At 38.7% G+C, this 17,329-nt stretch overlaps 1 protein-coding gene across 3 annotated transcripts; it reads right to left on the reverse strand.

The window, feature by feature from the left end:
* Positions 1–159: 159 nt before the first annotated feature.
* aifm4 (apoptosis inducing factor mitochondria associated 4) lies at positions 160–16,631 on the reverse strand. 3 transcript variants are annotated; one of them, XM_079610463.1, is made up of 20 exons: positions 16,412–16,631; positions 16,013–16,069; positions 15,825–15,903; positions 5,056–5,165; positions 4,700–4,809; positions 4,499–4,543; positions 4,328–4,403; positions 3,936–4,048; positions 3,715–3,801; positions 3,530–3,621; positions 3,292–3,422; positions 2,589–2,704; positions 2,433–2,504; positions 2,277–2,340; positions 2,111–2,187; positions 1,915–2,032; positions 1,259–1,357; positions 1,086–1,161; positions 880–984; positions 160–734 (listed from the first exon to the last, which is right to left on the reverse strand). In XM_079610463.1, exons 3-20 carry the CDS (start codon positions 15,887–15,889, stop codon positions 701–703), a joined length of 1,590 nt encoding a protein of 529 aa, XP_079466589.1. In that variant the 5' UTR covers positions 15,890–15,903; positions 16,013–16,069; positions 16,412–16,631; the 3' UTR covers positions 160–700. The 3 variants fall into 3 exon arrangements, with proteins under 3 accessions (XP_079466589.1, XP_079466590.1, XP_079466591.1); XM_079610464.1 differs by lacking the exon at positions 16,013–16,069 and having other exon boundaries at positions 16,412–16,512; XM_079610465.1 differs by lacking the exons at positions 15,825–15,903; positions 16,013–16,069; positions 16,412–16,631 and adding an exon at positions 15,945–15,979.
* Between the last annotated feature and the right edge of the window lie 698 nt (positions 16,632–17,329).

Here is a 17,329-nt window from a genome sequence, read left to right on the forward strand (position 1 = left end):
TGTAAATCCTTTTGGTGTTGTCTATACAGCTTTTCTGAAGATATCCATTATCTGTCCTTTTCTGATGTTGCAATGTATCACCATTCTTTGAAACTGAAGAACAAATTATCTGCTTTGAAAATTTGCTTAATGTGCATTACACACAAACACACACTGGTTTCAAATTTTCACGTTTTAATGGGACTTTCCACAAACATAACGATTTTTAATAATGTGCAAACTGTATATTCTATCCCAAAACATTGACCCAATCCCTTAACAAAAACAAAACATGATTTAGAATGAAGTATGTTTTCCTCAGGGGAAGCAAAATTCCCCACAATGTAAACAATAATTATATATATATATATACAACTTTACTTTGGTATGAAATATTTAAGTAAAGAAAAAGTCATATATTTTATTGTATCATAAAATTTCCTACTGACACAAATGCTTGTCACACATTATTTAGTACATAATACAAATGCTGCAGCTGGTCTTCAGCTGTTTCTAAGAATAACTGTACCAGAAATGTTTTATTTCTTCCAGGGGGAAAAGACAACAACATTTATGTGGGGGGGGGGAAATAATATAGAAGACAAAACAAAGTACAGTGTTTGTTACTGAAGATTAGCTACAGGTAAGACAGTCAAATAAAATGATAGATGGACAAACTGTAATTAATATGGTCATGTAGGAAAGTGTTGCCAAAGCACTTTCATGGGAGCTGCAACCAGCTGAGGTCATCAGATCTGTGAAAGCAGTGAAAATCATGTATTATATCCCCTAAACAGGTTTCACTTGTATGCATGCAAAAACATTCAATAACTGCTTTTCAATTCATAGCTCTGGCACATGGATGCAATGAGTTAAGGGTTTCTGGCTTATGATACTCACTGTGCCTGAGTCTTAGTGATCCTCTTCCCCATCAATAACATTTCCGCCAACCTCGCGACCGCAGGGTCAAAGTTCAAACTGGCAGCTGCAACAACTTCTTCATCTCTGGATTATGAAATAAACAGTTATGAACGAAGAGAAATCCTAATTTCAAGACATAAAGATTTGAAGGACTTTTAAGGCTTCTTCATTAGCTATCAGCTTACTTGATATAAAATGCCAAGAATTTTCTTTCCTTAGTACTTCCTTTAAAAACAATGTCAGTGTATCCTTCTCCATAGCCTGGTGGAATTAAAATAGATTAAGTTAAAATTACTTTATTCATGTGTTGAAATATCATATTTCCTCAGAGAAGGGAGATTTATCTTGGAATTGTCACCTGTATATCGGATGCTTTTGCCCAACATCATGGTCCAGAAATATGGCACAGTATTAATCGCAACCTGTTGATTCAGCATGCTTAAGCCAGCAACTCTTCCTGTGGAAGACCACGACCACATATTTTACACATTACCACAATCACTACCCTTACGAAGTCTCTCGCCAAAGTTGCATAAGTTGATCAAAAATACAGTAAAAATAGTAATATTGTGTAATATTATTATGATTTAAAATAGCTTTTTTTCTATTTTAACATATTGTAACATGTAATTTATTCCTGTGAAAGTAAAGCTGAATTCTTTAAAAGTCTTCAGTGTCACATGATCCTTCAGAAATCATTCTAATATGCTGATTTGCTGCTCAAGAAACGTGTCTTCTTATTATTGATGTTGTAAACAGTTGTACTGCTTAATATTTTTGTTGAAACCATGATAACCGTTTCAGTATTCTTTGATGAATAGAAAGTTAAAAAGAACAGCATTTATTTGAAATAGAAATGTTTGGTAACCATGTTTTTTTTAATGTGCCTTGCTGAGAGAAATGTGTCCTTGCCTTATTATTTCTTAAAAAAAAAATCTTACTGACACCAGACTTTTGAATGGTAGTGTTTTTTTTTTTAAATATTCAAACTCTTATTATTATATCAGGTGGTACCGTGAGCTTGCGCCAATTGCCAATGTCCAATATTGACTCTCTTATGTCCGACCAAAGGAAGTGGAAAAGACACCACATCTCCAGCAGCAAAGACATCAGGAATGTTGGTTTTCATGAACTGAAAAACACAGATGTCATAAAAACTTCTCTATTTGTTAAATAAAGTGTTTGTTCTATGTGATATGAAGGCGGTTACCTTGTCAACAACAACAGCATTGCGTGAATCAATTTCCACTGATGTTCTCTTTAGGAAATCAGAGTTGGGAATGACACCTTTGAAAGGATATAGATGTAACTGTTAGAGATAAAGAGCTTTTCAGTGACAACAACAACTGCTATGACAAATTTGTTTTGGTACATACCAATGCCCACAATTACAATATCCGCTGGAAGGACTTCACCATTTTTCAGAACAACTTCCTTGACCTAAACAATTAAGTTAGTTTTTTTTTTTTTTTTTTACTATGCACTGACATCAGTTCTATGATTGTTTAGTAATGCGCTCACTCTTACAGTACCTTTCCATTTTCACCCCGAATTTCAGCCACACCATTACTTGTGCAGAACTTCACGTTTTTCTCCTCCAGCATCTTTAAAAGAGTATGTATTACTTGCTATAGATGGCGTATAGCAGTAAACCAAAAATAAAAGAAATTACCACAATGTTCACTGACCTGCATTGTCATTTTTCCGATATCAGGACCCAGTGATGACTGGAAAGGAAACTCACTGCTGCCAATAACAGTGACGCTGGCTGCCTTGTCAGACAGATAAGCTGCTACCTCCATTCCTGTTTGACAATTGAAAGTCAAAGTTTGCAATATTGCCATTAACTTAGAAAATAGTCTAAAAAGACAGCTTTCGCTTAGTCCGAAAGCTGAAAAATGCTGCCTCCGCAGGCAGTATGTGGACGTAGGATAGCAACAAGACACGTTGAATCCAAAGAATGTGTCACATCCTGTCTAGTAAGAATAAGATACCTTCCTATGACCAATTTTGAAGGCAGGATATATGTATCCTTTACCGACTTTGATATCCCACCATCATATGTGTTCCATTTTGTGACAGCTGAGCCAAAATATAAAAATGGTCAGTTTGTAAATGTACATTTTTTACCAACTTTTTCCACTTTTGATATCATTTCTAGTGGGAAATTAGTATTGTGGTAATTAAATATCTGGTTTGTTCTTACCAAAGCTCTCTCTATTTTGTTGTAATCATTCAACTGTTTTGTCCAAAATCAGTTTTGCAAGGTACCTTCGTCCACAAACGCTGCCTGCAAAGTCTACAAAGAGGCTACAAATCAAATGTCTAAGCTTTTGGACACAGCTTTAGTGTTTGTGAAAGAATGCTACTTTCCAAATGATTTCTGTATACCTATGAATGAAGTTCCAACGATGACAGCCTTATTGCCTGCACTCATCTGATGGATTTCTGTGGCATCCTTATAGCTCTGGAGCAATTTCACGTTTTTTAGTTCAGCACCAGGACACTGCAGAGGTCTGGCTCTAAAAACAAAAGTACATAATTCACCATCAGACATTGCATTCATATAAAAGGTCCAAATGACATTTATCTAATCTTAAGCACTTTTAAAAAGAAGTTATGAGCTAACCTGCCCCCAGTAGAAATCAAGAGCTGGTCATAGTGTTGGACAGTGCCATCCTTGAACGTCAATGTTTTAGCCTCTGTGTCAACAGACTTTACCTTTGAGGGACAATTAATGTTAATATCCACAAATAAATACAATGCATGTGATCCCAGGAAAATAAATGGAAGATGAAAAGAAAAGAAACACACCTCTTTTTTAGTCCACACTTCAATTCCATAATGTTGAAGGAAATCACTCTGTCGCAGCAACAACTTTTCAATTTCTATATTCATTGCCTACAAGAGTCCATGGCATGAACACACAACATCTTTATAAAAAAATAAACTGCACAGGTTTAATAATTCAATAAAGTAATGGGGAGCCAATGAAATCATATAATCTGGTTTAATCTATGATCCATGATTCCAACCTTGCTAAGCTTGGTCTTATCCAGAGGCAGCTGCTCATCTTTAGTAACCATTATAATTCTCCCTTCATAATCATTCTGACGGAGGGTTTCCGCACATTGCAATGAAGCTGGGCCTGTGGAAACACAAACACATAGAAATGTTGCATTTCCCAATATGACAGTCAGACTAAAGAAGAGCCATACAAACTTTTTCAGGCCATGGTGGATTGACTTTTAATTTACATTTTACAAGTATATTTATTTGTTAGAGGGACACGGAAACATTTAGTTGAACTTCAACTGCTCAATTTTAGCTTTGTTTAAGTTAACTTAAAAATGTTTAAACATATTTTCATTATTTGGCTGACCCCCTGCAGCATGAGGCAAAACCCATATCCTCCAGTATTACTCACCTCCTCCAATCAGGACAACCGTGTGGCTGGCTCCAGGCACTCTACCGCACATTTTCTTAACTCGCTTCTTCAGTGTCTAAGAGTGACAAAATACAGAACATTTCATGAAATGCTCCTCAAAAGCAACTAATCTTGTGCTGGACCTAAAATCGCAGCGGTACGATGACTAACCTTTTTATCAGCAGTCACATAAACTTTACCACTCTCTACCTTGACCTTAACAGGACAGGAGAAGTAAAAAAAAAATAGGTAATGGATTCATTCATAAAACTGTATGGTAAATTGCATGTGACATTAAATATGAATTTGTAACGGGCACATGACACAACAAAAAATGCTTGATTCCTTAAGTGCGATCCTGTATATTCATACTTTGTATGTAGGCAGAGAGTCCAGTCCAGGAAATTCTTCAATATCTCCAGTTTTAGTATTGAAACATGCCCCATGAAATGGGCACCGAACTCGATCTCCAAGCAATGCACCTACAAGCATAAAAACGCTTTAATGACAGTTGGAAACACAATGTCACGGTAGACTTGAAAAAATAAAGGCAACGTAACTGGATACAGCTCAGAATTAAGAATGACAAAGGTAAAGGGCACGGTATGATGAATGAAAAAAGAAAAAAAACCTGTTTTCATTCTACTTACAGTTCTAAGTAAACAGGACAGGGTTATTTATTGCTCAGTTTGTGTCAGCCTGTGTGATTATCAGAAACCATATCCTACCTTTGATAAGTGGAGCGCCATAATGAGTGCACAGACCACCCACAGCAGCAAATTGTCCTTTATTGCGTACCAACAGGATTTTCTGCTGGTCCACCTCAACCTCCTTCATTCTGTAGGATGAACAGGGTTAACACGGTGCCAGATTGCAAAAATTAAATACAATTTCATTTTGCTGATTTTTCAGCAGCCATTAGCCTACTCCAGTCTTCAGTATCTTCATGTAATTAGCTGATATAGTGCTGAATTTTTATAAATATATTATTATTATGATTAAAGGTTATCATTAATGTTGAAAAACGTTTTGCTGCTTAATATTTTTGGGGAAACTGTAATAAAAAAAATTCAGGACTCTTAGATTAATAGAACGTTTAAAACAATAGCATTATTTAAAACATAAATATTTTGTAACATTATAAATGCCTTTACCATCAATGTAATGCGTGTTAAATAAAAGTATTAATTTCTATTTAACCCCAAATTTTTAAATGGTAATGGTAGTGCATCACGGTTTCCACAAAAATATGAAGAATTACAACTGCTTTCAATATTGATAATGATAAGAAATTTTTCTTGAGCAGCAAATCAGCATATTGAAAATAGAAAAGAGCAATTTTAAATTGTAATAATATTTCACAATATTACTGATTGACTGTATTTTTCATCAAATAAATGCACCCTTGGTGAGCATAAAAGACTTCTTTCAAAAAAGATCTTAATTATTCCAAACTTATGACCGCCAGAGTATTTATAATAATTATTAGCCTATAGTAGCCTACATTATAAAGTAAGTAATAACTAAATTAAATATAGCTGCAAGCAGCAATCACCGGGGCCAAGCGCAAGCAAGACGACAAGACATGCCAAAGTGGCTGGGAGTGTGAGACCCACTGCAGCAAGGAGCAATTGAAGACATTTAAAGATGAATTTTGGCACAATGGTTGATACATTAACTAAAAATATGATTATCACTTTCGACCAATAGGTGGCGCAGTTACGAAACTGATGTGATGTGGTCAGAGTGAAGTGACAATGACACATACAAAGTTTGGTGTCAATATGTCAAGGCATTGCAGATATAAAGCCTGAATAGTCATTTTGGCATCATGCCTCAACTTTGCCACTGCGGTATACGAAAACGGTTTTGTTTATCGACACGAAATCCATAACTATTACTCGGCACGGTCTGGAGATGACACGATCCAATTTTGGTGAAAATCGGACGTTCGGTCTAGGAGGAGTTCGAAAAAGTAGGTTATAAAAGAAAATAAAGATGGCGGACAGGAAGTTTGACTGACTATGGCAAAATTGGTATCTATGTTTTCAGCATAACCCAAGGAATCTATTGAGATCAGTGTCATTACTATAGGCAAATTTATTCAAAAGTTATTAGCATTTTTGGAAATGTCATTATAACTTTTGACCAAAAGGTGGTGCTGTCTCATAATCTTTTGAGTACCTTCAAGGCCTTGTACTGATGACCCATACTGAGTTTCGTAACGATACGTTCATGCGTTCATAAAATACAGCATTTTAGCACATAATTCAAAATGGCCGACAGCCAAAATGGCCGATATGGGAAAATTGGATATCAGTCAACTCAATATGACGTCCTGAATCTAACGAGACCACTTTTGTGATTTTTGGACAAACCGTTCAGAAGTTATAAGCAAAAATATAAATTCTTCATATCTCCGGACCAGTAGGTGGCGCTGCGCCGAAACGCTGCATGTAGCCTCAGGTCATGCTTATGATGACATGTACCAAGTTTGGTCTGAATACAATAAAGCGTTGCGGAGATACAGCCTTACGTCTGTTTTCGCAAGTGCTATGTAAAATTTGTTTGTACGTTTATCAAAAACGGTTAAGCGAATCAACTTGAATTCCATAACTTTTTGTCGGCACTGCCTGAAGATGATCTGGTGCAATTTTGGTGAGAATCGGACAAACCGTCTAGGACGAGTTCGAAAAAGTAGGTTTTTCGGAAAATTCAAAATGGCGGGAAAACTAGTATTACGGAAAATGACGTCATAGGATGCAGTCGAATCGTCGTGAGCTCAGGAATCAGAGGAAAAAAGAATTTTGTTTCTAGCCCTTGTGGTTCAAAAGTTATTAGCATAAACATGAGTGAAACTTTGGACAGCTGGTGGCGCTAGAGGGAATGAGTTGGAGACTCCAAATTTGCTATGGTGATAGTTCAGGCTGTCCTCTATCACTGTGCCAATTTGTATAAGTTTCCCGCAAACGGTTCTATAGGCTGCCATAGACGCCCAGTCGGAAGAAAAAAAAGAAAAAAAAGAAGAAGAATAAGAACGGGAACAGATACAATAGGTGCCCGCACCTTCAGTGCTTGGCCCCTAAATATAGCTGCAAGCAGCCATTACGGGGCCAAGCGCAAAAGCAGACGACGAGATATGCCTACATGGCTGAAAGTGTGAGACAAACTGCAGCAAGGAGCAATTAAAGACATTTGAAGAGGAATTTTGGCAAAATGGTTGAAAAATCACATACAATAACTAAAAATATGATTATCACTTTTGACCAGTAGGTGGCGCAGTTACGAAACTGATGTGATGTGGTCAGAGTGAAGTGACAATGACACATACAAAGTTTGGTGTCAATCTGTCAAGGCATTGCAGATATAAAGCCTGAATAGTCATTTTGGCATTGTGCCTCAACTTTGCCACTGCGGTATACGAAAACGGTTTTGTCTATCGACACGAAATCCATAACTTTTACTCGGCACGGTCTGGAGATGACACGATTCGATTTTGGTGAAAATCGGACGTTCAGTCTAGGAGGAGTTTGAAAAAGTATGTTTTAAAAGAAAATAAAGATGGCGGACAGGAAGTTTGGCTGACTATGGCAAAATTGGTATCTATGTTTTCAGCATAACCCAAGGAATCTATTGAGACCAGTGTCATTACTATAGGCAAATTTATTCAAAAGTTATTAGCATTTTTGGAAATTTCATTATAACTTTTGACCAAAAGGTGGCGCTGTCTCATACATTTTTGAGTACCTTTAGGGAGTTGTACTGATGACTCATACTGAGTTTCGTAACGATACGTTCATGCGTTCATAAAATACAGCATTTTAGCACATAATTCAAAATGGCCGACAGCCAAAATGGCCGATATGGGAAAATTGGATATCAGTCAACTCAGCACGACGCCCTGAATCTAACGAGACCACTTTTGTGATTTTTGGAAAAACCGTTCAGAAGTTATAAGCAAAAACATAAATTCTTCATATCTCTGGACCAGTAGGTGGCGCTGCGCCGAAACGCTGCATGTAGCCTCAGGTCATGCTTGTGATGACATGTACCAAATTTGGTCTGAATCCGATAAAGCGTTGTGGAGATACAGCCTTACGTCTGTTTTTGCAAGCGCTACGTAAAATTTATTTGCACGGTATTCGAGAACGGTTATTCGAATCAACTTGAATTCCATAACTTTTGGTCGTCAAGGTCTTGAGATGATCTGGTTCATTTTTCGTGAAATTCGGAGCAACGGCCTAGGAGGAGTTCGAAAAAGTAGTTTTTTCGGAAAATTCAAAATGGCGGGAAAACTATTATGACGGAAAATGACGTCATAGGGTGCAGTCGAATCGTCGTGAGCTCAGGAATCAGAGGAAAAAAGAATTTTGTTTCTAGCCCTTGTGGTTCAAAAGTTATTAGCATAAACATGAGTGAAACTTTGGACAGCTGGTGGCGCTAGAGGGAATGAGTTGGAGACTCCAAATTTGCTATGGTGATAGTTCAGGCTGTCTTCTATCACTGTGCCAATTTGTATAAGTTTCCCGCAAACGGTTCTATAGGCTGCCATAGACGCCCAGTCGGAAGAAAAAGAAGAAAAAGAAGAAATATAGCTGCAAGCAGCAATCACCGGGGCCAAGCGCAAGCAAGACGACAAGACATGCCAAAGTGGCTGGGAGTGTGAGACCCACTGCAGCAAGGAGCAATTAAAGACATTTGAAGATGAATTTTGGCAAAATGGTTGAAAAATCACATACAATAACTAAAAATATGATTATCACTTTCGACCAATAGGTGGCGCAGTTACGAAACTGATGTGATGTGGTCAGAGTGAAGTGACAATGACACATACAAAGTTTGGTGTCAATATGTCAAGGCATTGCAGATATAAAGCCTGAATAGTCATTTTGGCATCATGCCTCAACTTTGCCACTGCGGTATACGAAAACGGTTTTGTCTATCGACACGAAATCCATAACTTTTACTCGGCACAGTCTGGAGATGACACGATCCGATTTTGGTGAAAATCGGACGTTCGGTCTAGGAGGAGTTCGAAAAAGTAGGTTTTAAAAGAAAATAAAGATGGCGGACAGGAACTTTGATTGACTATGGCAAAATTGGTATCTATGTTTTCAGCATAACCCAAGGAATCTATTGAGATCAGTGTCATTACTATAGGCAAATTTATTCAAAAGTTATTAGCATTTTTGGAAATTTCATTATAACTTTTGACCAAAAGGTGGCGCTGTCTCATAAATTTTTGAGTACTTTTAGGGCGTTGTACTGATGACCCATACTGAGTTTCGTAACGATACGTTCATGCGTTCATAAAATACAGCATTTTAGCACATAATTCAAAATGGCCGACAGCCAAAATGGCCGATATGGGAAAATTGGATATCAGTCGACTCAGCACGATGCCCTGAATCTAACGAGACCACTTTTGTGATTTTTGGACAAACCGTTCAGAAGTTATAAGCAAAAATATAAATTCTTCATATCTCCGGACCAGTAGGTGGCGCTGCGCCGAAACGCAGCATGTAGCCTCAGGTCATGCTTGTGATGACATGTACCAAATTTGGTCTGAATCCGATAAAGCGTTGTGGAGATACGGCCTTACGTCTGTTTTTGCAAGCGCTACGTAAAACTTATTTGCGCGGTATTCGAGAACGGTAATTCGAATCAACTTGAATTCCATAACTTTTTGTCGTCATGGTCTGGAGTTGATCTGGTTCAATTTTCGTGAAATTCGGAGCAACGGCCTAGGAGGAGTTCGAAAAAGTAGGTTTTTTGGAAAATTCAAAATGGCGGGAAAACTATTATGACGGAAAATGACGTCATAGAGTGCAATCGAATCGGCATGAGCTCAGGAATCAGAGGAAAAAAGAATTTTGTTGATAGGCCTTACGGTTCAAAAGTTATTAGCATACAATTTCTGAAACTTTGGACAGGTGGTGGCGCTAGAGGGAATGAGTTAGAAACACCAAAATTGGTGTATTTGATGTTGGGAATGTCCTCTATCAGAATGTCATAACCAAAACAACTTTCCCGCATACGCTTCTATGGGCTGCCATAGACGCCCAGTCGGAAGAAAAAAAAGAAGAATAAGAACGGGAACAGATACAATAGGTGCCCGCACCTTCAGTGCTTGGCCCCTAAAAAGAAGAAATATAGCTGCAAGCAGCAATCACCGGGGCCAAGCGCAAGCAAGACGACAAGACATGCCAAAGTGGCTGGGAGTGTGAGACCAACTGCAGCTAGGAGCAATTAAAGACATTTGAAGATGAATTTTGGCAAAATGGTTGAAAAATCACATACAATAACTAAAAATATGATTATCACTTTGAAAAAGTAGGTTTTAAAAGAAAATAAAGATGGCGGACAGGAAGTTTGGCTGACTATGGCAAAATTGGTATCTATGTTTTCAGCATAACCCAAGGAATATATTGAGATCAGTGTCATTACTATAGGCAAATTTATTCAAAAGTTATTAGCATTTTTGGAAATTTCATTATAACTTTTGACCAAAAGGTGGCGCTGTCTCATAAATTTTTGAGTACTTTTAGGGCGTTGTACTGATGACCCATACTGAGTTTCGTAACGATACGTTCATGCGTTCATAAAATACAGCATTTTAGCACATAATTCAAAATGGCCGACAGCCAAAATGGCCGATATGGGAAAATTGGATATCAGTCGACTCAGCACGATGCCCTGAATCTAACGAGACCACTTTTGTGATTTTTGGACAAACCGTTCAGAAGTTATAAGCAAAAATATAAATTCTTCATATCTCCGGACCAGTAGGTGGCGCTGCGCCGAAACGCAGCATGTAGCCTCAGGTCATGCTTGTGATGACATGTACCAAATTTGGTCTGAATCCGATAAAGCGTTGTGGAGATACGGCCTTACGTCTGTTTTTGCAAGCGCTACGTAAAATTTATTTGCGCGGTATTCGAGAACGGTAATTCGAATCAACTTGAATTCCATAACTTTTTGTCGGCATGGTCTGTAGATGATCTGATTCAATTTTCATGGAAATTGGAGCAACGGCCTAGGAGGAGTTCGAAAAAGTAGCTTTTTCGGAAAATTCAAAATGGCGGAAAACTTTTCATGGCACAAAATGACGTCATTGGGTGCAATCGAATCGTCACGAGGTCAGAAATCAGAGGAAAAAAGAATTTTGTTTCTAGCCCTTGTGGTTCAAAAGTTATTAGAATAAACATGAGTGAAACTTTGGACAGTTGGTGGCGCTAGAGGGAATGACTTAGACACACCAAAATTGGTGTATTTAATGTTGGGACTGTCCTCTATCCGAATGTCAAACCATTACAACTTTCCCGCGATCGGTTCTATGGGCTGCCATAGACTCCCAGAGCGGAAGAAGAAGAAGAATTATTTTTGGTACGGGAACAGATACAATAGGTGCCCGCACCTTCAGTGCTTGGCCCCTAATAATAAGGGAACCTTTTTGCCATTTATAGTGCCACCTATGGTCCGATCTGCATGAAACTCGGCACGCTTGTTCACCATGTCATGACACATATGCTCAGCGATTTTCGTGATGTTCTGAGTTTTTGTTTAGGATTTATAGGCTTTTGACTGTATTTTGCCCCGCCCATTTTCCAAATGACCCTGTTATAGCCAACCAAATGCAAAAATTCTACTTTTTTTCAAAAACTATTGATCGAGAGAGTCCAGAGAAATGTCCTAGACTGGTTTGGCTCCGGTCGGGCGAAAAACCAGGGACTAGTTCGCAAAAGTAGGTTTTGGACAAAATTCGACATAGCAGAAATTTTTTCTGGCCTAAATCGAAATCGGAGATGGCCATTTTGTCCGCCTTGAGCCAAGGATTCCAACGATTTGGGGCACTTGATCCTGGGACAAACGGTCTAAGAGCTATGATCAATTTTGAACTTTTGGTTGCTGTAGCGCCACCTATGGGCCATTCGGGGTCATACTCTGATAGGTTGTCCCCAAATTGAGGCCTACCATCTGGCCAGGTTTCACGTCTCTAGGCCTTACGGTTTGGCCTGCACGATGCGTTTTACGAATCCTTAATTACAATAGGGTTTCAGCATTTCATGCTTGAACCCCTAATAAGATTGAAGGCTTTTTGCCAGTTACAGCGCCACCTATGGTCCGATCTCCATGAAACTCTGCATGCTTCCTCACCATGTTCTGACACATATGCTCATCAATTTTGGTGAAGTTCTGAATTTTCATATGGGATTTATAGGCTTTTTAGTGTATTTTGCCACGCCCCTTTTCTAAATGACCCTGTTACAGCCACCCAAATGCAAAAGTTCAACTTTTTTTTCGATATTTATTGATCTAGAGAGTCCAGAGAAATGTCCTAGACTGGTTTGGTTCCGATCTGGTGAAAAACCTAGGACTAGTTTGCAAAAGTAGGTTTCGGACAAAATTCGACATAGCAGAAAATTTTTCTGGCCTAAATCGAAATTGGAGATAGCCATTTTGTCCGCCTTGAGCCAGGGATCACAGTGGTGTGAGACACTTGAGTCTAGGACAAACGGACTCTAGGAGTTATGGGCGATGTAGTACTTTTGCACTAAATCTGTAGCTGTAGCACAACGTAAAATTTGTTTGCGCGGTATTTGAGAACGGTTTGACGAATCAACACGAATTCCATAACTTTTTGTCGGTACAGTGTGGAGATGATACGATTCGATTTTGGTGAAAATCGGACAAACGGTCTAGGAGGAGTTCGACAAAGTAGGTTTTGACTGAAAATCAAGATGGCGGACAGGAAGTTCGGCCAAATATGGCAAACTTGGTATCTATGTTCTCAGCGTGACCCAGCGAATCTATTGAGACCAGTGGCATTTCAATAGGCAGATGTATTCAAAGGTTATTAGCCTTTTTGGAAATGTTGTTATAACTTTTGACCACAAGGTGGCGCTGTTTCGAAACTTCTCACGCTCCTTCAGGGCATCGTGCTGATGACCCATACCATGTTTCGTAACAATCCATTCATGCGTTCTTAAAATACAGCATTTTAGCACAAAATTCAAAATGGCCGACAGCCAAAATGGCCGACATGGTAAAATTGGATATCAGTCGACTCAGCATGTTGGCCTGAATCTAACGAGACCAATTTGATGATTTTTGGGCAAACTGTTCAGAAGTTATAAGCAAAAATAGCCATTTTTCATATCTCCGGACCAGTAGGTGGCGCTGCGCCGAAACGCAGCATGTAGCCTCAAGTCATGCTTGTGATGACATGTGGCAAATTTGGTCTGAATCCAACAAAGCGTTGCGGAGATACAGCCTTACGTCTGTTTTCGCAAGCGCTACGTAAAATTTGTTTGTGGGTTTTTTCGAAAATTGCTAAGCGAATCAACTTGAATTCCATAACTTTTTGTCGGCATGGTCTGTAGATGATCTGATTCAATTTTCATGGAAATTGGAGCAACGGCCTAGGAGGAGTTCGAAAAAGTAGCTTTTTCGGAAAATTCAAAATGGCGGAAAACTTTTCATGGCGCAAAATGACGTCATTGGGTGCAATCGAATCGTCACGAGGTCAGGAATCAGAGGAAAAAAGAATTTTGTTTCTAGCCCTTGTGGTTCAAAAGTTATTAGAATAAACATGAGTGAAACTTTGGACAGTTGGTGGCGCTAGAGGGAATGACTTAGACACACCAAAATTGGTGTATTTAATGTTGGGACTGTCCTCTATCCGAATGTCAAACCATTACAACTTTCCCGCGATCGGTTCTATGGGCTGCCATAGACTCCCAGAGCGGAAGAAGAAGAAGAATTATTTTTGGTACGGGAACAGATACAATAGGTGCCCGCACCTTCAGTGCTTGGCCCCTAATAACAAGACATGCCAAAGTGGCTGGAAGTGAGAGACCAACTGCAGCAAGGAGCAATTGAAGACATTTAAAGATGAATTTTGGCAAAATGGTTGAAAAATAACATACAATAACTAAAAATATGATTATCACTTTCGACCAATAGGTGGCGCAGTTACGAAACTGATGTGATGTGGTCAGAGTGAAGTGACAATGACACTTACAAAGTTTGGTGTCAATATGTCAAGGCATTGCAGATATAAAGCCTGAATAGTCATTTTGGCATCATGCCTCAACTTTGCCACTACGGTATACAAAAACGGTTTCGTCTATCGACACGAAATCCATAACTTTTACTCGGCACGGTCTGGAGATGACACGATCCGATTTTGGTGAAAATCGGACATTCGGTCTAGGAGGAGTTCGAAAAAGTAGGTTTTAAAAGAAAATAAAGATGGCGGACAGGAAGTTTGGCTGACTATGGCAAAATTGGTATCTATGTTTTCAGCATAACCCAAGGAATCTATTGAGATCAGTGTCATTACTATAGGCAAATTTATTCAAAAGTTATTAGCATTTTTGGAAATTTCATTATAACTTTTGACCAAAAGGTGGCGCTGTCTCATAAATTTTTGAGTACCTTTAGGGCGTTGTACTGATGACCCATACTGAGTTTCGTAACGATACGTTCATGCGTTCATAAAATACAGCATTTTAGCACATAATTCAAAATGGCCGACAGCCAAAATGGCCGATATGGGAAAATTGGATATCAGTCAACTCAGTATGACGCCCTGAATCTAACGAGACCACTTTTGTGATTTTTGGACAAACCGTTCAGAAGTTATAAGCAAAAAAATAAATTATTCATATCTCCGGACCAGTAGGTGGCGCTGCGCCGAAACGCAGCATGTAGCCTCAGGTCATGCTTGTGATGACATGTACCAAATTTGGTCTGAATCCGATAAAACGTTGTGGAGATACAGCCTTACGTCTGTTTTCGCAAGCGCAACGTAAAATTAAATTGCGTGGTATTCGTGAACGGTTTGACAAATCAACTTGAATTCCATAACTTTTTGTCGTCATGGTCTGGAGATGATCTGGTTCAATTTTCGTGAAATTCGGAGCAACGGCCTAGGAGGAGTTCGAAAAAGTAGGTTTTTCGGAAAATTCAAAATGGCGGGAAAACTATTATGACGGAAAATGACGTCATAGGGTGCAATCGAATCGCCATGAGCTCAGGAATCAGAGGAAAAAATAATTTTGTTGATAGGCCTTACGGTTCAAAAGTTATTAGCATACAATTTCTGAAACTTTGGACAGGTGGTGGCGCTAGAGGGAATGAGTTAGAAACACCAAAATTGGTGTATTTGATGTTGGGACTGTCCTCTATCAGAATGTCAAACCAAAACAACTTTCCCGCATACGCTTCTATGGGCTGCCATAGACGCCCAGTCGGAAGAAAAAGAAGAAGAAGAAGAACGGGAACAGATACAATAGGTGCCCGCACCTTCAGTGCTTGGCCCCTAAAAACACTTCCATTAGTCTATTTATTTTCTACAAATTATATGCTGTGACGTGTTTGGATCACATCCCTTCTTTTTTTTTCTTTTTTTTTATGTTTAATCAGAGAATAACATCAACTAAAGTATAAAATGAACATAACAATAATACAAATAAAACACATCGCTTCTTACTGTCCATCCAGCAGATCTGACTCTAAGCACACCATCTCCGTGATCTCTTCACACTGTTTCTCCATTGTTGGTTTATCAGCTGAAGAATTAACAACTAATTAGTAATGTAACAAAACTTGCATTAGTGTTTCCGTTTCTCCGTTTCCAACCGGTGCACTTCAAACCCCAATGTAGCCTACTACTGATACCTTTATACAGCTAAGCACGTCTGGTCAATCAGCTTCCACTGCTGTTTACCTTCAAAGCTGGGAGAGGAAGATACTTGAACTTCAGAAGTGCACAGTATTTACCACTTATATAAGATACATCATAGGGATAAGTAGTGATGGTAACTAGATTACGCAAAAGACTTTACTTGAGCACAAGCAATAAAGTTATTAATTTTTTATAAGGAACGCACGTTGCCAGCTGTCACTGTTTTCGCGGAATACTGAAACAGTAACACGATGAGCGGAGCGGAGATGTCTTGTAACCATAGACAGTAGCTTGTAACGCAGGAAAACACGATACCGCCTTTATTTTACCAATGTTGCTATATCTGGTGTCGTCCTTGCGTAGGCTACTTTACAATTTTTCTAATTTCTTACCTGTCTGGACGAAATTCTCCGGTTGTCAAGTCAAACGGTTAGCAGTCTATTGAGAATAAACTCGTTAAATCACTGACACCTCATCATGACACAGCATCAGCGACAGAGAGGCTCAGGCTGTCGGCCAATCAGCGCACGTGGCGGTAACATCAAAATGTGCTTGCTTGCGAAACTAACGAGCCACTTCTGTCTATAGCTTCTGTTTTCTGTTTTCAGGTGTGAATTTTGGACATTATGTGGTGTTATAATAAGCAAATTCAACTTCCATAATTTTTAAGGAGGAATAGTAGAGTCATTGTATAAAGTAGCCTAAACATTGTTTTGTGAATACAGTAGGCTATTTGCAAAGAATGCACAACATAGCCTACTCCATCATCGTGCTTAAGAGCATAAAACATCTTACAGAGACAACGTATAATTAACATTCTTTGGCTCAAATAAAAAGGAGCTAGCCTATAGCAGACCAACATTTTGAAGATTCACAGTTATATAAAACAGATGAGCCAAGTAGGCTATTCTTCATGTAGGCTACAGCTACAGTATGCTATCATTAATTTTTAACACTTTGACTGAGATCTAAATAATTTTGAATGGTTTCAGCCACATGTAGTAGGCTAGCCTAATAGCCTTATGTCATTGAAGTATTATGAAACAGCTACAACATATCTTACATTTAAAAAAATAACCACTAGATGTCGCCCGACACCACCATAGACAACGAAAACACCTGCTGTTCCTCTAGCCATGTGGACTTTCTGAAATTAAACTCCAATAAAACACACTTTTCAGACTTTACAATAGGCTATTTCCTTTCATTTGTTTAGTGTGTCCAACGGTAGATAGGCCTACATACTGAATTACAGATAAATTATGAAACTCTGCCCACTACATCACAAATCACATTCTGGTGGAAATGAC

Source organism: Phoxinus phoxinus (genome assembly GCF_949152265.1).
Source record: "Phoxinus phoxinus genome assembly, chromosome: 4".
In the NCBI taxonomy this organism is placed as follows: domain Eukaryota; kingdom Metazoa; phylum Chordata; class Actinopteri; order Cypriniformes; family Leuciscidae; genus Phoxinus; species Phoxinus phoxinus.